Raw genomic sequence first — 27,638 nt, forward strand, 5'->3', positions numbered from 1 at the left:
CAGGGAGTCTGCTTGTCCCTCTCCCATTCTCTACTCCCCCCCACCCCCGGCTCATGCTCTTGCTCTTGCTTGTGGGCGTTGGCCATGCGCGTACTCTCTCTCGAATAAATAAAATCTTGAATAAATAAAATCTTAAAAAAAAAACCACTCTGAGAAAGGTATTCAATTTTGTAAAGCTGGAATACTACCTGGAAAAAAACAAAACTAAAACAACAAAGAGCACATTCTGCTTTTCTACTGAAGCAAATATGTATAGTATATTGGTAGAAACCATTCTGTTAACCAAATCATGTCTTAATTGGCCAAGTTTAAAAAAGACTCATTGTACACAATTCAGAAAATTGGTAAAGCATAAAGCCAGAGGTGCTTCCTGTTAATTGTGTGGCATATTTCCTTCAAGCTTTTTTTGAGACTAACATACCATTATTTACGAATACTATAGTATTGTTAGTTAACAATAATAACCCTAAGGTAATACAAAATTTATAATCATGTTCTGGATAAAATGTTCAGTTTAGTTTTTATTTACCGTACCTCATTCTGGGAAAACATTTAAATGCATAAATTATATTGTTCCCTAATCATGATTTTCCTCCGAAAGAGGATTTACCATATAGCACTCAAAGCATGTATTTATTCTACTAGGCCATCCATTACTGCAGAGGATGTCCATGTTACAAAAAGTTTAGTCTTAACCAGAAGAATCTAATCTTGATTTTATAATAGTAAAGAATCATTGCAGGTGACTTTTCGAGTCAGAGTCCACTTTCAGACTGATGTTAAAGAACACTCTGGTTAAGATGAAGAGCTTGGGGTCTAGAACTCAAACTACTTGAATTCAAATCCTTGCTTTGCCATTCAACTAGCTGTATGATAACAATTTGCTCTAATTATAAGAGTAACATCTGGGACGCCTGGGGTGGCTCAATCGGTTAAGCGGCTGCCTTCGGCCCAGGTCATGATCCCAGGGTCCTGGGATCGAGTCCCACATCGGGCTCCTTGCTCAGCAGGGAGCCTGCTTCTCCCTCTCTCTCCCTCTGCTTGTGCTCTCTGTCAAATAAATAAAATCTTTAAAAAAAAAAAAAGAGTAACATCTAATTTTGTTGCTCATGTTTCAGGCAGGATCCATTCACTTGTGTGATTTAACTATACAGCTTAGGTTAGCCAGACATTTAAACAGACGTATCTTAATAATTTTCTTGTTTGTTTGTATCTTGAGAGTTAAACACAAATAATGCTAATGAAGTACTTCAAACTTTAAAGTAAAAGGACGAAAAACCAAAGCAATAGTATTTTTATCTTTAACCATACACAAATCTTAATGCTGTTACTATATTTATTTACTAATAACTAAGCACAGTTTGGCATTGCCCTAACAAGGTAATCATGAGTTGTTGAGACACATAGGACTATTAGGAATGCAAGAGTAATTGATTTAATTATATGTCACCACAAGATGGAGAGTTCTCCAACACACACACACACACACTTCTGTCAAAAGACTACAGATTTGACTTATTCCATTCTGCCATCTAGTGGTGATATAATTAGGTATTACCCACTATTGGATCAGTCTCCTGTGCAAGAATAAAAACAAGCAGTTTCTTAAGAACTAAAAAATTAGGGGCGCCTGGGTGGCTCAGTCGTTAAGCATCTGCCTTCGGCTAAGGTCGTGATCCCAGGGTCCTGGGGTCGAGCCCCGCATCGGGCTCTCTGCACATCAGGGAGCCTTCTTCTCCCTCTCTCACTCCGCCTGCTTGTGTTCCCTCTCTGTCTCTCTCTGTCAAATAAATAAATAAAATCTTAAAAAAAAAAAAAGAACTAAAAAATTAATTGAAAGACAAGATTTAAGCACAGAAAGGAAAGTGGTAACATCATTTAGTATAATGGCAAGGAGAAACATGTCAGAGAAAGTCAAGGAGAGAATGTCAGCATGGAGTCCCAAACTGGCAAAACAAGTTTAAAACATAAAATCTATTTCAAAACTAAAATATCGATTTTAAAGCATAACTTTATTCCTCATAATTACTTTAGTATAAAGAATTCTAAATATGGCCTCACCTATTTCTTAAAAAAATAAGTAGTTTGGATTTAAATAATATTAACGTTTTTTTACTTATAAAATGGAAAACTGCAAAATCATAAGGAAGCATCTAAGGTCTCTAGGGACTTACATAAATTTTGGGTAGGGCTATTTAGATTTATTTTCATTAAATAACAATGCTTTTATTTGCTTGAATTTTACATTTAAAATTTAAGGAGTAAATTTTTAAAAATTTATCAAAAAATATACATACCATGTCAAACTAGCAGAAACAAAATTAGAAAGCAAAAGGTTAATGTTCTTGATAAGTAAGAAAGCTATATAAATCAATCAGAAAAAGATAACAAAAGGAAGACATAAGGGATATGATCAAGCCATCTACAAATAATGTAGTTTATAAAGAATAAAAATTACCACTCATTAGTAAACTCATTAAAATAATATTTTTTGTTTCTCAATCTATCAAAGAGAAAGATTTATAATAACCAGTGTTGGTGAGGATGTAGGAAAGCAGATGCTGTTGGTGAAATATAAACCTTGCAACCATTCTAGAGTATGTTAAATGGGAATACATGTTTACCTAGAATGTCAACTACTGGGAATTTATACTCAAAGTACAGGTTTCCCCTGCTATCTGAAAGTAGTGTGTTCTTAAGAAACCTTTAATAAGCTGAAATGGCATAAACAGAAGTATCCCCCCCACTTTCCTCAAGTTCTCGTTGCCCCACTTTGCTTTTATTTAAGACCTATCTTAGTAGCTGTTTTTGATAACTGAAAGAAATTCAAAGATTTTCCCTTTTACGACAAAAACCATTACTGAACTAAGGTCAGTCTTTCATAAATGTGAACTTCCCTGAAATTCCAATTTGATATATACACAAAGATTCATCTGTAGGGATGTGATTAAGTTGTTGTTTATAACAGCTCAAACCTCATCACATGCGAAAGTTCAACAATAGGAGATCAGATAAATGTAAAATATGATGCGATGTGAAGTATATGCTGGTATTTTATATAACTTGTAAAAGTCATGGTGTAGAAATAATGACATCAATAAATGCTCACCTCTAAGATGTGGAAAAAGCAGGTTATAACACCAGATGTATAGCATGATAGTGATTTTGGTTTTTTCTTTTTTAAAAAGGTACTTTATTTTCTTCTTTGTGCTTTTCTGAATTTCCCAATTACATGTATTATTTTTATAACCAAAATAATGATAAAATTTCTAATTACACATCACGAAACTCTTGATTACTCTATTTTTATATAAAATATACAATTTTCCAATCAAATTTACACTTGAATATTTAGGTGAATAGAAATAATCTTAAATACAGGTTTCAGATGTATGTGTTCAATACAAAAAGGATACCGAGAAAATTTTTTAGATCATTTCAAGAGACCCCCTTAAAGCTAATGAGTATGATCTGGAAATTTCTCAGTGAGAAGCCAGAACTACATATCCACTTAAGAAAACATTTAGAAATGTATTATTCTAATCCCTTAGTTGTTTTGTATTCTCTTTCCAACATCTCTAAGTAAAATGTATTTTCTGAGTCTTCAAATTTGACTGTTTCCTAAAATTAACACATCAAAATGACCCCCAAATACTAAATATAAAACTGCAGATTATCACTTATGCATGGGTAATAACTAATGAAAATCTCTTAGTTCCTGATGAATAGCCAACTTATCCAAAGATTATATGTATTACAATGTTGTCACTCTATAAGAACAAGACATCAAAAAGAAAATAATTTAGTGTATTAAACTAGCTGCTCTGCCAAGAAAATATTTGTAGTAAATAAAAATGGATAAGTTTATAACTGAAACTTCATTCACAAAATATAATGGTCTTCTACTAGCAGAATTTGATATTATAGCTTTTCAACTATATTCTAAACAAAATAATTAAAAATCAATTCCAATAATTTAGAGTAAGTGCTTTATTTTTTTAATACCCACAAAAACTGAAACTATCATTTACATCAGTTGCAAGAGCAATAAAAATTAGAAATCAATTTGCTATAACTCTTGAAAACATGAGCATAAAACAAAACTAAAAGAAACAAAAAGGAAAAACTAAGTACTTCTTTTAAATTGAAGATAATCTGACTGCCTGTGACATACCCACCTGCAGATATACAAACAGCAGATGCATTCAAAACAGTGCAAGATTTAATTGATTTAGAACAATATTCCAACCAATCTCAACCAAGTTTTCAATTACTTGTGCAGGTTTATTATAGAGTCACAAAAAGTAAATCTCTTCTAATATGTAACCAGCTGATGCCAATTCAGAACACTCCACACCAGCACAACAATAACTATGGAAATCATGAGGTATGACTACAGGAAAAAAAAGCAAAACCCAGCATCCAACGTGCACATATTTTATACTTCAATTTGACTGCAATATAATTATACTTTGGTTAAAAAAAGAAGTTTTCTTAAACTATATGTCTAAAAGAAAAGCAAATTATCATTTTATATTCTTTTTTTAAATTTAAAAAATACATACGTAATCTTCCTTTGTTTTTGATAAGTTCAAATATGAATTGATAACAGGGTAATTGGATTCTTTAGGAAAGCTCTATAGAAGAGATGAATACAACATACTATATCTTCTTTAAGAAGTATGAGCTGAAATGTTAGGCATTCCTTGTATTGTTTTTGTATATATTTAAGGAATGCTGTTCTTGTAAACAATTGCTTTGAAAAAGAAATACTGAGACCAAAATACGTTACTAGAGGATCTCTACAAAAGGTCACCAAAACTATCCTTGCTCATGACATCAGGGAAAATGTTTTTAGAATTTATCTTGTTAGAAAAAAATGCTACCACTTTTCTTCCTTTTTCTTTTTTGTGATTATCACAATTAAACATCAGAAGATTTTTCCCAAATAAATACTGATGTAAATGTCGATTTCAAGGGCAAACAACTTTCATAAGAGTCTATTTCTCAGGCATTTCACCATCTGTTGAGACTGAGGCAGCACTGTCCTGGTGTAAATTGTCACTGGACTCCTGTGAAGTATTCCTTCTGGGACAGTTTATTGGGACCTGAAGCTGATTAGCAGATGTAGGCTTAGCAGCATTTGGTGGCTTTGTAGAGGAATTAGATGGACGTCTATGACGACTACTGTCCTCACCAGAAGTAGATGAATGTCTTTTTCTTCCAAATTCCTCACTAATAGGGGGCTGCAAATTATGAAAGACAATATAGTGACAATTTTACTTTTTTTTCCTCCCTTCATAATCTACGGTCAGACTTTTTCAACAAAGAAGGAAACTACGTTGGCATTTCAGTAGATTTTATTAGTATAACAAAAACTTACCAGCAATTTAAGGTATTAAGCTTAAATTTCCTCCTTGACTAAATCAGCCTATCAGTACTTGTTCATTCTTTCACTCAACATATATTTATTAAGATTCTTATACGTTTTAGGACTTGAACTACATTGCGAGGCATAAATATAAGGCTGGGTTCCCTGCCTCCAAGAAAATGTTTCAAAGAGCCTATTTTCCTTCTTTTTTCAACTTCTGTCAACTGCAAAGCATTTATAACTCTAGTCCCTTCCAACCCTAAACTCCTATCCTAGGCTTGTTTGAATGATAATGTTTAACAGATAAATGAAAGCAGCAGGGAGAAAAAAGAGATACCAAATCAAATAATCTTTAGCAAGTCTGAAGGTTTATCTAGGACTTCTAGGATAAGGAAACTGGAGAGCATTACTGATGGTACTAATTTTAAACATTTTCAAACATAAATATCCATTAAGCTCCCAAATCCCCTCAGACTACAAGCAAGGAGGGGGTAGGCAGTGAAACGGTATTCTGCACTGAACAAGTCAGCTTTTAAGGCCTTTCCAGTTACAAAGATTTGGGAGCCCAGAACTATACACCACCAGACTAATATTTTCATTTGGAGACAAGTTAAGACCATAACCTCCTTCTCCAATCTTCCACTGTATTTAAAAGCGGAGGCCTGAATTCTTAGTTTCTGCTCAGATAGGACAAAAGTCACTATTATAGAGCAAGGATGTCCTCACTATAGAACTGGCTAGGCCACTCTAGAAACATCTTAATTCCACAGACAGGCACTTCTATTAATTCTGTCCCTGAGCCATCAAACCTATTTACACAAAATATAAGACAAACAAATTACAATACTAAGCAGAGATGGACCTAGCATTCCTTTCACCTCTCTCTTTTCTGTTCTTTTGATTCTTCTTCTTTCTTTTTTTCCCCCTTGTCCTTTATCTTATTCATCCCATTCTTTTTTTTTAATGCTTTCCTTTTCCTCTTGAAATCAAATTAAGGCTTACTCTCCTGTCTCTATACATGTACATAACATTCTTGTCTTAATTTCATTATGTGGGGAAATTTAAATTCATGTTATATCAGCACATATTATGAAAAGTATAGAATAAAAGTACATAGAAAGTGAAAAATTTTAGAACTGTTAGTGAGAAATTAGTAACATACCCACATAAAAGTTACTAAATCTATAAAATGTTTAATTATAGGGGCACACCAAAATTAAAGTGAACTGACAATTGCACTGTGGTTATATAAGATGTTATACATTTGGGAATATGGGAATTCTTTATACTATTTTTGCACCTGTTTTAAAGTTTGATTTCAAAACTAGAAAATTACCATTTCAAAATAAAAAGTTAAAAAAATAAAAATTGTAAAATTAAAGTTAAGAAAGTCACTGAAAGCTCAAAATATGAAGGTAATAAAAAGACTACAGAAGAAAGGACTTAAAACTTACGTCAATGCGGAAGTCTTCTAACCTCTTAAAGCTACAGAGGTATTTCTGAAGTTTTGGGTCAATAGACTGCGTCTTAGATTGAGAATATTTTAGATAAGCCCAAAACTTTTCTAACCCATATAGCTGACCTAATAACAAAGAAAAATATTCACAATTAATTATATAGAATTTAAAAAATGATTCATATTAAACATGATCCTATCAGCAATTGACCATTTATCTTCCAGCATATACTTTATCTAGATTTTGAGAATAAGACATTGTAATAATAATGGCAGCTAACATTTAGTAAGCATTTGTTATATAACAGGTATTAAGTGGTTTTTATATATTAAACTAATTTGAACCATATACAAACCTGTAATACGGGTGCTCTTGTGTATATTACTGGTAAGTAAACTAAGGCTAACAAAGTTATGTAACTTAACCAAGGTCACACAGCTACCAAGTGGTGAAAATGGGATTCAGACCTACGTATGGATCTAGCCCAAAGCTTGCACTGTTACCTACTGTGCTATTCCATCTTTCCAAGCAGTAACTTGCTGATGTTACAAAGAATTTTCATGTAATGGAATATCAGTGAGTATCATCTTCACGTATGTCAAGGGAAAAATGGCAAAATACTACTCCATAAAGGAAACTCTTGGGCGCGGTTATTTTCCAACACCTCACAGGGATGACCTTCTTACTATATGGTGCCCCATCCTTCATCAAGAACCGTAATACTAGCCTGAAGGTCTTAAATGGCCTATTCTGAAGAAAATAGTTATGAACTCCTTCCCTATTTATTGACTCAGGTTTACAATTTCCAAATAGAATAAGATTATTGGGTTTTGTTTTGTTTTGTTTTACCAGATTCGTAGTCTTTTTTGGTTTCTTCTTGGAAATCCTTAAAAATTTCTTGTCTGAATTTTTTTTCCAGTCCATAACTATAAAACCTGAACAGACATTCTAATCCATACCTGTAGAAAGGAAATAAAAGGTTTATAATAAAAATTTTACTATGACAATGCAAACATCTCATAGATAGAAGCAAACAGGACACAAATAACCCCAAGCAAAAAAAAACAAAGGCTTAAATGTATGTAATTTTTAGGATGCAGGTTTTTTTAGCTGAAGTGGTTATTTAGTAATCCATAGATGGCTTTGCTATTTTTGTTCACTCAGCCATAGCACCTCATGGAAGTATACTGGGAACCTGCAGAATGAGGCAGCCTATGGGCAACTACAGTGTGGCTTGGTATTTCTGAAGAAATTGTCAAAAGATTTAGTGACATTGGGAATGTTTTCAATTTTTTCCAAACCGAGGTTTATACTAGTGCATGGTTTTAAATACTTTTGAACACAATCTTTACTCAAGAGAGAGAAAGACTATACTTTTGTACCCTAGACCCTATGTGTGGTTGACCCATTCAACTAGAAATGACAAACCTAATTAAATGGCTCCTAACAGATCTTCCCTGCTTCAGTTATAAAGTACATTTCATAAAAGATATTTTGCTAAAATAATTGTAATCACTACATAAATCAGAAAACAAATTTCCTTGTATTCTTCTATAACTACCTAGAGAACCCAAGACAAATTTTGGACAGTGGATTAGCAAACTACATGGGCTCAACCTTTAATTAATGGTGACGAGTAGAACCCATGAGAATGAACAAAGTCAACAAGGCAGCAGTAAAAGGACCATGTCTAGCTTACTCAACTAAAACATGTCACAATTAAAAGATTCCTCAGTTAGAATCCTTACGTTGTTCTGAGCGCCTTAGTGGAATAAAGACTACAATTTCTTCATTACTAGTAACATAATTTTACCTAGTTTTTATTCACAACAAGGGGTGTGTGTGTGTGTGTGTGTGTGTGTCTTTTGTAACTAGCTTATTTTCAAGATGGAAAGTGATGGTCTGTCCAGAAGAATAAATAGGTTTCTTGGCAAGCCACCAAGAGAAATGTGGGACTACCAACTAATACACCCACACACTGACCTGAACTCTTTGCTTTGGTAGCCGTAAGTGATGCTATTCTTTGAGCTTGTATGACTGAAGGCTAAGCGGACTAAGGACTAAAGAACCACCATCTCAGAAATGACAAATCCGCCTTGATACTTCTTTCACGGGATATTATTTTGATATTAGTTATATATTAGTTTATATTGGTAAAGGCCAATAGACTACTACAATATTTGGATTTTTAGTCTTATTTTTTAGTAAACCAAATCCAAAGACCAAAAGGATGACATTAATAACAACCCAACTAAGCAGCATAACTGCTGGAGTGAAGAGCAGGGGCAAATGGCCAGCCTCTCAGTTGTTATTTATATTCATTTACCCCTCATTATGAGACAGCTTAGATGAGTGGAAAACATAAAGGCTGAGAAGCAGAAAGAACTATATTTGAATTTTAGGCCTGTAATTATATCCTAAAAATGGGGATAACCATATCCTACTTTTTAAGAATAGATGACATAATATTTGTAAAGCACTTAGACCAGAGCTGGCATGTTGAAGACACATAATATAAAGGTTATTTCTCTCCTTCCTTCTTGAAACCATCTTTAGCCAATGGATAAATTTAGTCAGTGGGTAGATTTAGTATTGATCTTCTAATAACAGTAACAATTTATTGAGCACTTACTGTGTATCATATGTTAAGACCTTTACATGTTCTGTTTTGTTTAATTTTCACAATAACCCTATGAGGGTATCTACCATAATTTCCCCTACTTTATATATAAAGAACCTAAAGCTTACTGGGAATAATAACTTGCCAAGCTCACAGTAATTAATAGGCTGGGATTCAAATTTAGGTCTGATTTCAAAGCCTTCAGATGCTTAACCACTGTGTGATATTTCCTAAGGAAAGCTAATCCAGGCTAGTCATGAACACTGCAAAAACAGACCCAAAATTATGTGTTAAAAAGCTACTAGAGGGACGCCTCGGTGGCTCAGTCGTTAAGCATCTGCCTTCGGCTCAGGTCATGATCCCGGGGTCCTGGGATAGAGTCCCACATCGGGCTCCCTGCTCGGCGGGAAGCCTGCTTCTCCCTCTCCCACTCCCACTGCTTGTGTTCCCTCTCTCGCTGTGTGTCTGTCAAATAAATAAATAAAATCTTTAAAAAAAAAAAAAAACAACTAATAGAAACATACACAGACAACTGTAGGAACACAGAAGAACTCCCAACCTAGACTTGGATAGTCATGGGCATATCAGAAAAGTTATTCGAAAGTCCTGAAGAACAAACTGTTTGCAGAAAGAGCAAAATATGCTGAGATTAATTATAAAAATGACTTTCAAACTTTTCTAAGTACAAGAGTAAGAAAAATACTTTATCTGGTGACCAAGTCAACATAACACTCACAAATATAATATGTGTACATAAAAGCATATATAAGTTTTGCAAACAATTCTTAAATTTGCATGTATGTATGTGAAACTGTGAAAAAATTTAGCTTTACTATGTTCAGTACAGTCTGATATTTTTCAAATTACTAAATTGACTTCACAATCCACTAATGGGTAGCACACCATAGTTTGAATGAGAACATCAAAATCAGAAACAGCAAATTTTGCCTTTTGTGCCAACTCTGGTAAACTGACAGTAGCTGCTAAAATTTTGATAAGACTATAAATCTGAATTCAAGAACAACATTAAACAGTGCTGGGACTGATTAGAGATGTCAGTAATAACAGAAGAGAGAGAAACAGAGGTAAACATACTATGTATCTGTCATTCCTGATCAAGATAAAGATTCTGGATGAAAATTAAATAGTCTTTATTTTTATAGAAGTCAGGGCAAATGTAATTTTTTTCTAGAAAAATTTATTTGCAGCATCTTGTATTCCTTTCAAAGATCATAATAACTGATTAACAATATATTCTTATTTAAGATTTACAAATAGAACTTGAAGAATGGTAAATATGAGTAAACAGTAAGTGTAAAATTATCTTTATTTCTTCTTTCCATCTCTTCTTCCTCCTACCATTTTCCAGGAATAAACAGTTTGCATGAGCCTATCTCATGTTCCTTCTCACCCTTTTAGTCTGGTCTCAACCCCACCCTAAAGACACTCTCAAAACTTATCCAGGGGCGCCTGGGTGACTCAGTTGGTTAAGCGACTGCCTTCGGCTCAGGTCATGATCCTGGAGTCCCTGGATCGAGTCCCGCATTGGGCTCCCTGCTCGGCAGGGAGTCTGCTTCTCCCTCTGACCCTCCCCCCTCTCATGTGCTTTCTCTCTCTCTCTCATTCTCTCTCAAATAAATAAAATCTTAAAACAAAAACAAAAACAAAAAAACTTATCCTGAACATTTCCCAAGAAAACAAGGTCTAACCTGGATGAAAAGAATGAGTTAGCAAAGAAGAGGGAGGAAGAAGAGAATATATATAGACACCTAAAGGCTAGAGCTTGTGTCATTCAGAGAACACGTTCTGTACCACTGTTGCCTAGAGAACTAGAGCGCTAGTAGGAAAAAAATGAGATCTGATAGATGAGTCTGGACACATCATGAGGGGCTTTATTTTTTCTTGGCTCAAGGTATCTTAACAACTAGTTTAGCTCTAAGTATTTATCAATTTGGGGATGTGTATGCCTATGCAAGGGAAGTCTCTAGTGGTTCTCTCAAATTTCATTTGGCCTTTGTGCCAGCCCCTAAGAAGACTCCAAATGATCCTACCTCCTGGTATTCACAATCTTGGGTAGTCTCCTCCTACCAGGTATGGTACAAGGGTTGGTCTGTGTTTATAATACAACATGGCAGAAGTGATGGCATGTTACTTTCAAGCACAGGTTATACAAGACACCAAGGTTTCCATCTTGGAAGTTCTCCATCTTTCTTAGATCATTTCCTCTGAATGAAGTCATGTTGTTAAATGCCTAATGGGAGGCCTATGTGGTGAAGAACTAAAGCTTCCTGCCAACAGCCATGTGAATAAGCTTGAAGAGAATCCTCCAGCCTGAGTCAAGTCTTCAGAGACTGCAGCCTAGTAAAATACCTTGCCTGCACATGAGACATCTAAGTCAGAACCACCCAGCTAAGCTGTTCCTAGGGTCTTGACCCTTAGAAACTGTAAACTAATAAATGTTTGTTGTTTAATCTTCTGAGTTTTGGGATAATCTGCAATGCAGCAATAGGAAACTAATACAGCCCTCTCTCCAGTTATGTTGTGCTACTTTCATAGTTCAAAACTGGGCTACTTCAGTACTAGTTTTTATATTATTTTTTTGAAAACCCCTTAACTGTAAAAATGTGAGAAAATATTTGACCTGTAATTTTCTTTTGCATCTTCCCAAGCAAGTTGTCTAAATTCCTCATACATTTTTTTATTGAAGTGATCTCTGAGGAAAAAGGACCAGAAACGAAAGAGGGTATTCATTTCTTGGGACTGGCCAATTCCCAAGCGTTTTCTCTCTGGAAAAAGTTGAAATAATAAAACATTTTTTTGTTAAAGAAACTTACTAAAGTCAAAACAGCAGACATTTTACATAACTTAAAATATTAATCTCCAAAATGTATTTGGGTTTCTTCTAAATAAGGGACAAATATTAATCCATTTTCTGGCTCATTGCTCAAATTTAAGCATTCGTCAATAGTAACAAGAATATGCTAAACTTTATTTCTTAATGTATCTAAGCTACAAAACACATGAATACTTAAGGTAATTATAACAAAATAGAAGAATATCTTAACCTGATATTAAATGTCACATTTTTTAATATTATATTTTAGTTTTAAACACAGCTACATAAAGGACAAGCATCTTACCACTTAGACATCTTCGACGATACTTGTGGTACACTTGTTGGGTAAAGCCATTTTCCTTCAAAAGTTCATGAGAAGGGTGCTGGAACTTTGGAAATGAATGAGGAGTATATCCATAACTTCCTACTAGTGGTGCACCTTCTGAAGGTGAAGCATTTGAACTGCTGTTTGAGGAGGGGGGAAAAAAGCCTTCAAACTGAAATATCAAGAACCAAGTGTTTAAACAATTTGTGCTCTTTGTTTGTTATTGAGTCTGAACATTGGAAAAGACATTAGTCCCTAAAACTAAACTAATGACATAAAGAACTATATATGAACTGCTATTTATGTTTAACACACAGGTATATTCAGAAGATGATAAAGAACATGGTTATAAATTCCCAAACTAAAGCAGTAAGTAGAAGCAGTAAGTAATTGAATAGCTAGCTTATTGCTCTTCCAGATCATTATTAGTTTAGTTTCTTATGGTACTGGAAAAATTTTCAATTTTCATGAGTAATTAAGTAAATGATGTAAATTGGATAAATGGGAATAAGAAATAAAATCTGGCACAAAGGCAATAATTTCATGAGTCCAAAGACATCCTTGCAATTCTGTACATCAATTCCACTTCTGAAAAATCTCCGAAATTGGTCTTCTCCTTTTTGTCTGCACTCCATTATTCAAATATAGGCTTTCTTCCTCTTTTACTCAAACTAACCGGTCTCCTTGTTTTTCCAGTCTCCCTCCTCTATCCTACCACCAAAGTGAACTTCTTGTGTTTTGTTTTGTTTTTGTTTTTCAAAGTGATCTTCCTAAGACACTGATCTAAATCAGTGGTTTTCAATGTGTGGTCTGCGGATGCTTGGAGGGGTTCCCAAGAACTCTTCAGAAACTTTGCAACTCGAGACCATTTTCGCAAAAACACTAAGGTATTACTTGCTCTTTTCACTGTGTTCACCTTTGTACGGATAGTACTAAAGCAATGGTGTATAAAACCGCTGATGATAATTGAGGCAGTGGCACCAAACTTTACATACTAGTGATTGTATTATTCACTGCAATGCATGTGCAAGATTTTAAAAATGCCAGTTTCAACTTAAGATGTCCTTGATGGAGCAAAAAAAATTAACTTTATGAAATCTCAAGCCTTGAGTACCTGTCTTATTGTGTGTGACAAAATGGAACAAAAGCTTTAGTTCTGCAAAATGAGCACGTTCTGGAAATGTTTCACAACAATGTGAATATACTTAACACTCCTGAACTGTACACTTAAAAATGGTTAAAATGGTAAATTTTTTATGTGTTTTTTAATCACAATTAGAAAAAAATGGGGGGCGCCTAGGTGGCTCAGTTGGTTAAGCGTCCAACTCTTGGTTTCAGCTTGGGTTATGGTCTCGGGGTCCTGGGATCAAGCCCCAAGTCAGGCTCCATGCTCAGCTCAGAGTCTGCTTGTCCCATTCCCTTTGCTCTCCCCTACCCACCACCACCTTCCACTCTCTAATAAATTAAATCTTTAAAAAAAAAATGAGATGAAAGCATAAAGCACTTTTGCAGCATTATCAAAGTACAATGGCTATTTTTATTGACTGAATGTTTCTTGAATTCCTAGCCCCTAATATGATGGTATTAGGTGGTAAATGAGTCATGAGGGTAGAGTTCTGATGAGTGGGGTAAGTGCCCTTATAAAAAGAAACATGGGATAGCTTGCTTTCATTTCTGCTATTTGCCATGTGAGGATACAAGAAGATAGCCATCTGCAAAGCAGGCCCTCACCAGATACCAGATCTGTTGGCACCTTCATCCTGGAACTGTGAGAAATAAACTTGTTATTTAAGCTACCCAGTCCATGGCATATGTGTTAGAGCAGCTCGAACTGAGACAGTTGTCTATTTTATTTTGTTTTATTTTATTTTATTTATCTGAGAGAGAGAGAGTGCACAAGCAGAGGGAGCAGCAGAGGGAGAGGGAGAAGCAGGCCCCCACCGAGCAGGGAACTTGACCGGCTTGATCCCAGCACCCTGGGATCATGACCCAAGCGGAAGGCAGACGCTCAACCGACTGAGCCGCCCAGGCGCCCCGAGAGAGTTGTCTTAAGCCAAAGCACTTGTGTGATAAAGTTGTGAGCTGACCTAGTTGATTTTTTCATGGAACACCATTTTTAATTAGAAAACAACAAACAAATTATGGTTATTCAGACTTCATTTTGTGTCAGACATTTCCCTGAAAATGAACAAAATGAATCTGTAATGTCAAGGAAAACGGAGCTTTCATGCAAATATCAGAATTTTTGAAACCTTGTATTTGTCGCCATGAGCCTGATAGTTTCCACTAATACTTAAAGACTTTTCTAATGAAATCAGTGGTGATTTTTTTTTAGAGTTTGTGTATGCATGTCTGCGTGTATGGTAAAATATACATGATATTTAATTTTAATCATTCTTAAGCATGCTTACTATTCATCAGCATTAAATATTCACAATCTTATATAACCATCACCACTATCTATACCTAAAACTTCTTTATCATCCCTAACAAAAACTCTATTAAACAATAATTAGCCCTTTCCTCCTCCCTTCAGCTCCCCATAATCTCTGTTCTACTTTGTCTCTTTCAATTTGACTATTCAGGTACCTCACATACAAGTGGGATCATACTATATTTACCCTTCTGAGTCTGACTTATTTCACTAAGCATGTTTCCAAGGTCTGTCTATGTTGTTGCTGCATAAATTAAACTTTCATTCTTTTATATGACTGAATAATATTCCATTATATGTATATACCATATTGTTTATGCAGTAATCTGTTAATGGACATGGGTGGTTTCGTCTTTTGGCTGTTATGAATAATACTTCTATAAACATGGACATAAAAATGCTTGTTCAACTCCCTGTTTTCAATTCTTCTGGATATATACCTAGGAGTGGAATAGCTGGAACATATGGTAATTGTATGTTTTAACCTTTTGAGAAAATGACAAACTGTTTTCCAGTGGCTGTGGTATTTTATATTTCCACAAACAATGCTCAAGGGTTCCAATTTCTCCACATCCTCACAAACATTCATTTTCAGGCATATATGTATGTATGTATGTATTTAAGTAGGCTCTATGCTGGGCATGGAGCCCAATGTGGGGCTTAAACTCATGACCTGAAATCAAGACCTGACCTGAAATCAAGAGTCAGGTGCTTAACCAACTGAGCCACCCAGGTGCCCCATATTTTCAGTTTTTAAAAAAATTATACACATTAGACAGCTCAGGCTGCCATAACAAGATACCACAGATTGGGTGGCTTAAACAACAGAAATTTATGTTCTTCAGAGTTCTGGAGGCCAGAAATCTATTAGAAGGTGGAGGAGGGGCAGTAAACTATCCTCTGGACTGAGAAGGCACTTTGAGACCAAAACACAAAGCAAGCTACTCCATACTATTTAGTTTTTTATTTAGGGCAACTTACTGCCAGGGGGATGGGGTGGACGGATGATCTCAGCACTATGCAGCTATTTTCCACAAAGTCCAGACCTTAATCTACAGAATTTACAGAGCAGGGGGATCATTGTGGGGAGGTCAAAGGGTAGTTATCTAAAGTAGCGCCATCTCTGTGCCAGAGGGATCTCTACTAGTTGTCTAAAGTGGCACAATCTATACACCTTCCCTCATTCCAGCTAGAGCACACAGTATCCTCCAACAGGCCTGGAACATGTAGCCCTGTGGAAGGTCATTGTGCAGACAAGAACAAGATGGAAGGCAAAAGATGCAAAGTCCAAGATCAAAGTGCCAACAGCACTGGTTTCTGGTGAGACTTCTTTTCCTGGCTTACAGAGAGCCACCTTCTCAGTGTGTCTTCACATGGCTTTTCCTCTACATATATACAGAAAGACATCCCTCGTGTCTCTTCCTCTTCTTATAAAGACACCAGTCCTATTAAAATAGGGCCCATCTTTATGACTTCATTGAATTTTAATGGGTCTCCTTAAAGGCTGTCCTAGCTCCAAATATAATCACACTGGGGGTTAAGACTTCAACATATATTATTTATATTACCATCCTAGTAGCTGTAAAGAGGTATCTCACTGTGGTTTTTGATTTGCATTTCTCTAATGACTAATGATGTTGAACATCTTTTCAAGGGCTTATTGGCCATTTGTATATCTTCTTTAAAGAAATGTCTATTCAAATCCTTTGCCCGTTTCTGAATTGGTTTTTTTTTTAGTTATCAAGTTTTTGAAGTTCTTTATATATTCTAAATATTAATTCCTTATCAGATATTTGATTTGCAAATATTTTCTCCTATTGAGTAGATTGTCTTTTGACTCTGATACTATCTTTTGATACATAAAAGTTCTTAATTATGATGAAGTATGATTTATTTTTTCCTTTTGTTACCTCTGCTTTTGGTATCTTACTGAAGAAACCAATGTCAAATCCAGGGTGATGAAGATTTTCCCTTATGCTGTCTTCTAACAATTTTATAGTTTTAACTCTTAAGTTCAGGTCTTTGATCAATTTTGAGTTAATTTTTTTGTACAGGGTATAAGGTCTGGATCCATTCTCATTCATCCTTTTCCATTTTGGATATTCAGTTTTCCCAGTACCATTTGTTGAAAATGGGCCTTTTCTCTACTGAACAGTTCTAGCACCCTTTTTTGAAAATAAACTGACCAGACACATGAGGGTTTATATCTAGGGCCTCTATTCTATTCTATTGGTCCACTTGTTTGTCTTTACGCCAGGACCATAATATTTTTTGGGTTTTTTGTTGTTGTTGTTGTTTTACTTTTTTCTTTTTTGTTTACAATTACCTTTTTTAATTTTTAAGATTTTTTTTATTTATTTGACAGGGGGCAGGGGTGAGAGAGCAAGCACAAGCAAGGGAAGTGACAGTCAGAGGGAGAAGAAGGCTCCCCGCTGAGCAAGGAGCCCGATGTGGGGCTCCATCCCAGGGAGCCCCTTGGGATCACAACCGAGCCAAAGGCAGTCACTTAACCGACTGAGCCACCCAGGTGCTTTAGTTTAATACTGTAGCTTTGTAGTAACTTTCAAGTCAGGAAGTGTTAGTCCTCCAATTTTATTCTTCCTCTGTAAGACTGTTTTGGCTTCTCAGGACTCCTTGCAATTTCATATGAATTTGAAAGTAAGGTTTTCCATTTCTGTGAAAATGGTTGTCACCATAATCCATAGATTAATGGAACAGAATAGAAAACCCAGAAATGAACCCCCAACAACATGGTAAACTAATCTTTGACCAAAAAATGAAAGAACATCCAATGGAAAAAAGTCTCTTCAACAAATGGTGGTGGGAAAACTGGACAGCCACATGCAAAGGAATGGAACTGGACCACTTTCTTATACACAAAAATAAATTCAAAATGAATGAGAGACCTAAATATGAGACAGGAAACCATCAAAATCCTAGAGGAGAACACAGGGAGTAACCTCTTTGACATTGGCCATAGCAACTTCTTACTGGACATGTCACCAGAGGCAAGGGAAACAAAAGCAAAAATGAACTACTGGGACTTCATCAAGATAAAAGGCTTCTGCACAGTGAAGGAAACAATCAACAAAACTAAAAGACAACCTTTGGAGTGGGAGAAGATATTTGCAAATGACATATCAGATAATGGGTTAGTATCCAAAATCTATAAAGAACTTATTGAACTCAACACCCAAAAACAAATAATCCAGTTAACAACTGGGCAGAAAACATAAACAGACATTTTTTCCAAAGAAAACATCCATATGGCTAATAGACACAGCACTCCTCATCATCAGAGAAATCCAAATCAAAACCACAATGAGATACCACCTCACACCTGTCAGAATGGCTAAAATAACAACATAGGAAACAACAGATGTTGGCAAGGATACGGAGAAAGGGGAACCTTCTTACACTGCTGGTGGGAATGCAAACTGGTGCAGCCACTCTGGAAAACACTATGGAGGTTCCTCAAAAAGTTAAAATAGAGAATCACCCTCTGACCCAGCAATTGCACTACTAGGAATTTACCCAAAAGATACAAAAATACTGATTCAAAGGGGCACATGTACCCCAATGTTTATAGGAGCAGTATCAATAATAGCAAAATTATGGAAAAAGCCGAAATGTCCACTGATTGATGGATAAAGATCATGTGGTATATATATATATACATACACACAATGGAATATCACTCAACTATAAAAAAGAATGAAATCTTACCATTTGCAACAATATGGACGGAGGTAGAGAGTATTATGCTAAGCAAAATAAGTCAGTAAGACAAACACCATATGTTTTCACTCAGGTGTGGAATTTAAGAAACAAAACAGATGAACACAGGGGGAATAAAGAGAGAGGCAAACCATAAAACAGACTCTTAACTATAGAAAACAATTTGAGGGTTACTGGAGGGGAGGCCGGTAGGGGGATGGGTTAAATGGGTAATGGGTATTAAGGAAGCCTCTCGTGATGAGCGCTAGGTGCTGTATGTAAGTGATGAATCACCAAATCCTACACCTGAAAGTAAAATTACACTGTATGTTAGCTAACTGGAATTTAAATAAAAATTTGGAAGAAAAAAAAAAGAAAAAGGCTGTTGGAATTCTGATAAGGATGTTGTTGAATTTATAGATCACTTTAGATAGCACTGATGTCTTAACAATGTTAAGTCTTCCTATCCACAAACATGAAATGTCTTTCCATTTATTTAGGTCTGCTGTAATTTTTTCAGCAATGTTTTGTAGTTTTCAGCATACAAAACTTTCACCTCTTTTAGGCGCTAATGTAAACAGAATTGCTTTCTTAATTTCCTTTTCAAATTGTTCAATGCTGGCATATAGAAACACAACTGATTTGTGTTTTGTACCCCACAACTTTGCCAAATTAGTTTATCAGCTTTAGTATCTTTCTCGTTGATCCTCTGGGATTTTCTATATATGGGGTCACATTATCTGTGACTGGAGATAGTCTTACCCCTTCCTTTTAAGATTTTTTTTTTTTTTTAAATTCATTTGAGAGAGAGAGAGAGAGCACAAGCAGGGGGAGAGGCAGAAGCAGACTCCCTGCTGAGCTAGGAGCCTGACATGGGGCTTGATCCCTAGATATCATGACCCGAGCCGAAGGCAGATGCTTAGCCATCTGAGCCACCCAGGCGCCCCTTACCCCTTCCTTTTTAATTTGATGTCTTTCCTTTCCTTCTCTACTAGCTCTGGCTAGAACTTTCAGTACAACATTGAATACCAACAGTGAAAGCAAGTATCCTTGTCTTGTTTCTGATCTTAGGAGGACAGATTTCAGTCTTTCACCATTGAGTATGATGTTAGCTGTGGGTTTCTCATAAATACTTATTACCATGTTGAGGGATTTTTCCTCTATTCTTAGTTTTCAAACACTTTTTAATCATAAAAAGATGTTGGATTTTGTCAAATGTCTTTTCTGTGTCAGCTGAGATGATCATGTAGTCATTTCCTTAATTCTTTCTCAAAAAATGTTATTTATTTATTTTAGAGAGAGTGTGTGTGTGCAAGCAGGGGCAGGGGGACAGGGAGAGAGAGAATCCTTAAGCAGACCCCCACTGAGCTTGGAGCTTGATGTGGGGCTTGATCCCAGGATCCTGAGATCATGACCTGAGTCCAGATCAAGAGCTGGCTGCTTAACCAACTGAGCCACCCAGGCGCCCCAGTCATTTCCTTAGTTCTATTAATATGATGTATTACACTGATTTTCTTATGTTGAACCACCCTTGCATTACTGGGATAAGTTCCACTTGGCCATGGTGAATAATATTTTCAATATATTGCTGGATTTTTTAAAAACCTATTTATTTTTATTTATTTTTTTTAAGTAGGCTCCATGCTCAACATGGGGCTTGAACTCACAACCCTCAGGTTAAGAGTCACCTGAGCCAGCCAGGTGCCCCTGACAACTGCTGGATTTCATTTGCTAATATTTTGTTGAGAACTTCTGCATCTATATTCATAAGGGACACTGGTATATTATTTTATTTTCTTGTGATGTCTTTATCTGGTTTTGGTATCAGGGTAATGCAGGCCTCACAGAGTAAGCATTCCCTTCTCTTCAATTTTTTGGAGTCTGAAAGGGATTAGTGTTAATTCTTCTTTAAATATCTGGTAGAATTTACTTCAAGTGAAGCCAGTTGGGCTGGAATTTTGTTGGGGGATTTTTGATTAACGATTTGATCTCTTTACTCTTATGTATGGGTTGAGATTTTCTATTTCTTCTTCAATCAGTTTAATTTGTATGTTTTGAGGAATTTGTGCATTTCTTCCAGGTTATCTAATCTGTTGATGTATAATTGTTCATATTATTCTCTCTGAATCCTCTTATCTCTGTAAGGTTGGTTAGTTATGTTTCCATTTCCATTTCTGATTTTAGTTATTTGCATCTTCTCTTTTTTCCCTGGCAGTCTAAAGAAACTTTGTTAGTTTTGTTGATCTTCTCAAAGAACCAACATTTGTTTTTACTGTTTATTTTATTATTTATTATTTTCTCTGTTTTTCTCTTCTCTTTGTTTATTTTTGCTCTCATTTTCAACATTTCCTTCCTCCCTTCTGCTAGCTTTGGGTTTATTTTGCTCTTCATTTTCAAGTTTCTTAAAATATGTTAGGTTACTGATTTCTGATCTCTTTTCTTTTTAAATGTAGGCATTTATAGCTATAAATTTCCCTCTGAGCACTGCTCTCCTTGCATTCCATTAAGATTTGGTATGCTATGTTTTCACTTTCATATATCTCTAAGTATTTTCTAATTTCCTTTATGATTTCATCTTTGACTCACGGGTTAAAAGTGTGTTGTTTAATTGCCACATATTTGTGATTTTTCCAGTTTTACTTCTGTTATAGATTTCTACTAACTTCCTTATATTGCAGTCAGAGAAGATACCTTATATGGTGTCTCATTTAAAATGTATTGAAGTTTTTGTTTTGGCCCAACACATGGTCTATTGTGGAGAATGTCTTGTGTGTACTTAAGAATGTGTATTCTGTGCTGTTGTTGGGTAGAATATTCTATATATATATCTGTTAGGTCTAATTGGTTTATTATGTTGTTCAAGTCCTCTATTTTGTTACTCATCTTATGTCAAGTTGGTCTATGCATTATTGAAAGTAGTGTATTGAAATTTCCAACTATTCTTGTAGAACTGTTTATTTCTCCCTCCAATTTTTTCAGTTTTTGTTTCATATATCTTTTTTAAAAAGATTTATTTATTTGAGAGAGAGCAGTGGGGAAGGGCAGAAGGAGAGAATCTCAAGCAGACTCCCTGCTAAGCGTGGAGCCTGACACGGGGCTAGATTCCACAACCCTGAGATCATGAGCTGAGCTGAAATTAAGAGTTGGATGCTCAACTGACTAAGCCACCCAGGTGCCCCAATTTTTGCTTCATAGATCTTGAGGGCCTGTTATTAGTTACATATATGTTTATACAATTAACCCTTGAACAATGCAGGAGTTAGGGGTGCTGACACCCTACACAGTCAAAAATCCACATGTAACTTTTAACTCCCTAAAAACTTAACTACTAATAGCCTACTGCTGACCAGAAGCCTTGCCGATAACATACAAAATTAACACATACTTTGTATGCTATATGTATTATATACTATACTCTTATAATAAAATAAGCTGGGGAAAAGAAAATGTTATTAAAAAATCGCAGGAGAAAATAAAATTATAATACTGTACTGGGGATTTAAGTATAACTGGAGTATATGAATTTATATTCATATCAATCAGCCTAGGATTTATTTTAGCAACATTCTGCAGATTAGGAACAAATATAATGGAAAGAGATCAGGGTTTACTCAGTTTGAGATTTGGAGCTATTAGAGGCATAAAATAAGTCTAAAAGCAAGAATCTAGAATTCAATCAAAATTTATGAGACAGAAAAAGACAAGAAAATTAAAATTTTAATCAAAAGATAATGCAAAAAGGGGGCGCCTGGGTGGCTCAGTTGGTTAAGCGACTGCCTTCGGCTCAGGTCATGATCCTGGAGTCCTGGGATCGAGTCCCGCATCGGGCTCCCTGTTCGGCAGGGAGTCTGCTTCTCCCTCTGACCCTCACCCTTTTCCTTCTCTCTCTGTCATTCTCTCGCTCTCAAAAATAAATAAAATTTAAAAAATATATAAAACAAAAAAAAGATAATGCAAAAAAACCAACGAGATTTACAGCAGATGACCCACCTATTGGTATGATCACACAGTGGACTTTAAAATTACTATGATTAGATTAATATGTTGAAGGAACTCGTGGAAAGGAGAACAACATGCATGATACATTATTTCAGTAGGAAAAGAAGAACTATTATTAAGAAGTCAAATGGTAATACAAAATATATGAAGCACAATATCAGAAATGAAAAATTCCTGTGATGAACTTATCAGGAGACTGGACACAGCTGAAGAAAGTAAATTTGAACATGGCTCAATCAAAATTATCCAACATGAATTACAAAGAGAAAAAGTAGAAAAAAAGATCAGATCATCTAAGAGTTGTGAGATATTAACAAATGGTCTAATGTACATGTAATTGGATTCCCAGAACAAGGGGAACAAACAACAAGAACACAGGCAAAAAATACTTGAAGAGATAAGAGATGAAAATTTTCCTAACTGAATAAAAGACAACAAACAATAAATCCAATGACTTGGATAAACACCTTGTGTGTCACACACATATATACACATATAACCGTATCCATACCTAGATCCATCAAAGAATTTTATACTCAGTATCTTTCAAAATAGAAAAAAACAAACTTCTCCTGATAAACAAAAGTTGACAGAATCCACTGCTAATAGACCTGTACAACAAGAAATGTTTAAGAAAATGAAGAGCACTGGAATGCCCGGGTGGCTCAGTCGTTAAGCGTTAAGCCTTCGGCTCAGGTCATGATCCCAGGGTCCTGGGATGGAGCCCCACATTGGGCTCCCTGCTTAGCAGGGAGCCTGCTTCTCCCTCTCCCACTCCCCCTGCTTGTGTTCCCTCTCTCGCTGTATCTGTCAAATAAATAAATAAAATCTTTTAATTAAAAAAAAAAAAAGGAAGGAAGAGCATTAGAAATGGTAAAAATGAGAGCAAATGTTTTAAAAATTTCTCACATTGGGGCGCCTGGGTGGTTCATCAGTTAAGTGTCTGCTTTTAGCTCAGGTCATGGTCTCAGGGTCCTGGGATTGAGCCCCAGGGATGTCTGATCATCTGGCTCCCTGCTCAGCAGGGAGTGTGCCTCTCCATTCTCACCCCCCCATGCACTCTCTCTCTCTCAAATAAATAAAATCTAAATAAATAAATAAAATAAAAATTTCTCATGTCTTTAAAAGATAACTATCTAAAGAAAAGTAGTAACAAAGCATAGCACAGAAGATGGGAGGAAATGGAACTTTATGATATCAATATTCTTATCCTATACATGTAGTGGTATAATATTATTTGAAAGTAGACTAAGTTGAAATGTGTATTATGAACAGTAGAAGACCAATAAAAAATAAGAGATATAACTGAGAAGCCAATGGTAGAGATAAAATAGAATTATTATAAAAACTCAACTGATCCAAAAGATTGAAGGAAAAAAACCAAAGATGAGATGAGAAAAGTAGAATATAAAATGGTAGATTTAAATCCAATGATATCCATAAGTACACTAATGTAGATGATCTAAACATATGAATGTTGATAGTGGGTGAGGCTGTGGTGTGGAAGGCAAGGAATGCAGGGAGTATAAGGGAACTCTCAGTACCTTCCACTCAATATTTCCTGTGAACCTAAAACTACTCTAAAAAAATAGATCAATTAAAAAAATTTAGTCATTATTATAAATACTTGTCTGTCACCCCTGAATTAAGCTCCAGAAAGGCAGGGACTGTAATTATCTTGTTCCCTGCTGCTTACTCAGTGCCTAGGAATGCGCCCAACACAATGTTAAGCCCCTGCTTTCCTGATACATTTTACTTGTGGGAGAAGGTGGAGTGGTGCCTGGGAATGAATAAATCACTATATAGATGAATTATTAATAACAAAGATATAACATAATAAAAAATGAATTGTAAGGAACATATTCCTAACTAAACGTTCCATTAAATGTTCTAACTAAACTAAATGTTTTTTTTGTTTTTTTTTTGTTTTTTTTTATTTTTATTTTTTTAAGATTTTATTTATTTATTTATTTGAGAGAGAGAGAGAGCACAAGAGGGGGGAGCGGGAGAGGGAGAAGCAGACTCCCTGCTGAGCAGGGAGCCCGATGCGGGACTCGATCCCGGGACTCCAGGATCATGACCTGAGCCGAAGGCAGTCGCTTAACCAACTGAGCCACCCAGGTGCCCTAAACTAAATGTTATTGACTAAACATCCTTCACCATTATTTGTTGATCTCTAAATATACTGCTCTGATAAAAAAAAATATCCTGGAGGGGTGCCTGGGTGGCTCAGTCGGTTAAGTGTCTGTCTTCAGCTCAGGTCATGATCCCAAGCCTGGGATCGAGCCCTGCATTGTCAGGCTCTCTGCTCAGTAGGAAGCCTGCTTCTCCCTCTGTCCGTCCCCTTGTTCGTTCTTTCTCTCTCTCTAATAAATAAAAATCTTTAAAAAAAAAAATCCTGGAAAATAAACTCTCAAAATCACTTAGAACACAATAACCATAAGTATACAATAGGCGTGCAAAAAACATATACACATTTTATCTTTTAAGGACACTGTATCAATGAGAACAAAACGTAAAAGTACCAAATAAACATCACTGGAAAGACAGAGGAGGAGATTTTCAGATCATGATAAACTCACTAGCTTTTCTTTGACTGAAACTATCTAATCCTTCCCTCTAGTAACCAAAGAACACTTTTTCCTAAAGCTAAGTTTTCATTTAGAAAGTTGGTCAGATAATTATTCTGAAAATATCTACACAAACACAAAATGTGTTTACAAAGAACACAAAGCAATTAGCAGCAAATCACCTCTGCATCCACTGTACAGGACAAAACATACCATATTTTTTTTTTTAAGATTTATTTATTTATTTATTTATTTGACAGAGAGAGAGACAGCGAGAGAGGGAACACAAGCAGGGGGAGTGGGAGAGGGAGAAGCAGGCCTCCCGCGGAGCAGGGAGCCCGATGTGGGGCTCTATCCCAGGACCCTGGGACCATGACCTGAGCCGAAGACAGATGCTTAACGACTGAGCCACCCAGGCGCCCCAAAACATACCATATTATATTGCACAACTGGCATTATCAAATGTTTGCTCTATCATCTCTTTTGAGGTAAATAATAGTCTTTTTAAAAAAAATTAACGCTAAAAGAAAAACCACTTACTACTAACAGTCAGCTAATCTAAGTTATTTTCCCCAAAACGAAAAATTTCAAAATAACAATGTGTTTTATTTCCATATTCTTTATATAGTTTGAGTGGATTGTTTAGCACAGTAATTCACTAAGAATTAATGCCACTGAGAATCTGGAATCTTCCATAAACTTACATAGTTTTTATCTAAGAGTACACATTTGTGGAAACTAGTTTAAGTGGAAAAAAGATTGTCCTACTCAAGTATTCCTTAATGTACTTACTGGAAAATTGTCCCACTTATTTCTTTTCCTTTGGCTTCTTTTCAAAAACTATTTTCATTGTTCCATACTTTGCTAACATATAAATTTTTAAATATTCCAAATGCCTAATTAGTAACTGTTTTCAACTTAAAATAAAAAACCAAGCCATGTTTGACAAATATAGTACCTGACAGATGTTCTTGGCCCGTGATCTCTGGAATCCATTACCCAACCAACATGACACTCTAGAGGGGGATTTGTACTATGTCTTGTTTTTCTCTTTCTTGGACTCTAAAGAAAAAGAAGTCAAACATTGCAATTACTTCAGTAGCGTGAACTTCACAAGTAAATTAAAACCCTCTGACTGTAAACTAGCTCAAACATTTTCATACTGTGGATGACACATTATGAAATCACATGAAGTCACAAAACTCAGTATCTCACAAGTTACAAAACTTAACAAAGAAGGTCCTTTGCTAGGTTTCAACACAAGGATTAAAGGAAATACAACTTAGTGTGATTCTTCATTATACCTTCTGATCGACATTAATTACACTACAAACTGTAAAGAAGTTATTCCTTAACCTGAGAAAACATCACTATGGTAAAATACCATTTTTAAGCGAATTCTTACAATCTAAAATATATATTTAAAAAAAATGATAGAAACTAAAAGTCTCATTTTGTAATGTTAAAGGATATAAAATGCACGCTTTATATTCCTGCTTGTTTTGTGTACCTTTACATCAATAGCTTTTGGTTCTTTAACAACAGGATAAAATCTTGGTGTTTTGTTTGGATCTTGTAACCTGGGTGTTCGAGGTGTTTTAGGTGTCCTTGCAGGATAAATTCTAGGAGATTCTGGAACTGCTGTGGGCAATGAATGGGCCATTGTTGCTGAAGATATTTCTGAAACATCAAACAGCTTCTGGGCTAATTCATCACTCAAATCTGCAAAACAAAAAAACTAGCTAAATGTATTTAGATGCTAAGAAAGTATTTTACTTGAGAACAAAGGTAATTCTGAAATTTTCTACTCTCAAAAGATTTTTTCATTAGAAACATTTAATATGTAAGAATAAAAAATAAACACTTGTCTGTACATCACCTACTTTACTAAATTTTAATTTTGTTATATCTGTTTCTGACTTTTTTTAAAAGAAAAATAGGCTGAAGCCCACTATATAACCTTCCCCAACCCCATTTCACTTTTCCTCCTCAGAGACAACCAGGCTTTCAAATTTGGTATTTTTATCTATGTAATATCTATGTATTTTTATATTTATAATAACATTATTTTGCATAATTAACTTTACATGAGTGACATCATACTACATGTATCATTTTGCAAGCTTTTATAGTCATATTTTGAGACTTGATTATTCAAATTCTACTCATAGCTTTGATTTATTCATTTTTACTGCAGAAGATTATGCTGTTATACAAATACATTAAAATTTATCCATTCTCCTGAAGATACACATTTATGTTATTTCTAAATTTTTGATAGAAGCAAAGAAGCTGCAGTGAACATTGTT

General features: G+C 35.3%; 1 protein-coding gene across 8 annotated transcripts in view; it reads right to left on the bottom strand.

Annotated features, from left to right (window-relative positions):
- Window positions 1-4,860: 4,860 nt before the first annotated feature.
- Window positions 4,861-27,638, bottom strand: part of LARP1B (La ribonucleoprotein 1B) — a 128,901-nt gene continuing 106,123 nt past the window's right edge. For 6 of the 8 annotated variants that reach the window (XM_031028619.2, XM_031028608.2, XM_031028612.2 and 3 more), the window contains 7 exons: window positions 26,840-27,051; window positions 26,288-26,391; window positions 12,589-12,749; window positions 12,090-12,234; window positions 7,678-7,787; window positions 6,826-6,953; window positions 4,861-5,246 (listed from right to left, as the gene is read on the bottom strand). In XM_031028619.2, coding sequence (XP_030884479.1) covers window positions 5,001-5,246; window positions 6,826-6,953; window positions 7,678-7,787; window positions 12,090-12,234; window positions 12,589-12,749; window positions 26,288-26,391; window positions 26,840-27,051 — 1,106 coding nt within the window. In that variant the 3' untranslated portion in view covers window positions 4,861-5,000. Of the gene's footprint in view, window positions 5,247-6,825; window positions 6,954-7,677; window positions 7,788-12,089; window positions 12,235-12,588; window positions 12,750-26,287; window positions 26,392-26,839; window positions 27,052-27,638 lie in introns of those variants that run through there. The other 2 variants (XM_081811904.1, XM_081811906.1) reach the window with 2 other exon arrangements.

This window comes from Leptonychotes weddellii, chromosome 2, assembly GCF_054177405.1.
Source record: "Leptonychotes weddellii isolate Sample4059 chromosome 2, ASM5417740v2, whole genome shotgun sequence".
Taxonomy (NCBI): Eukaryota; Metazoa; Chordata; class Mammalia; order Carnivora; family Phocidae; genus Leptonychotes; species Leptonychotes weddellii.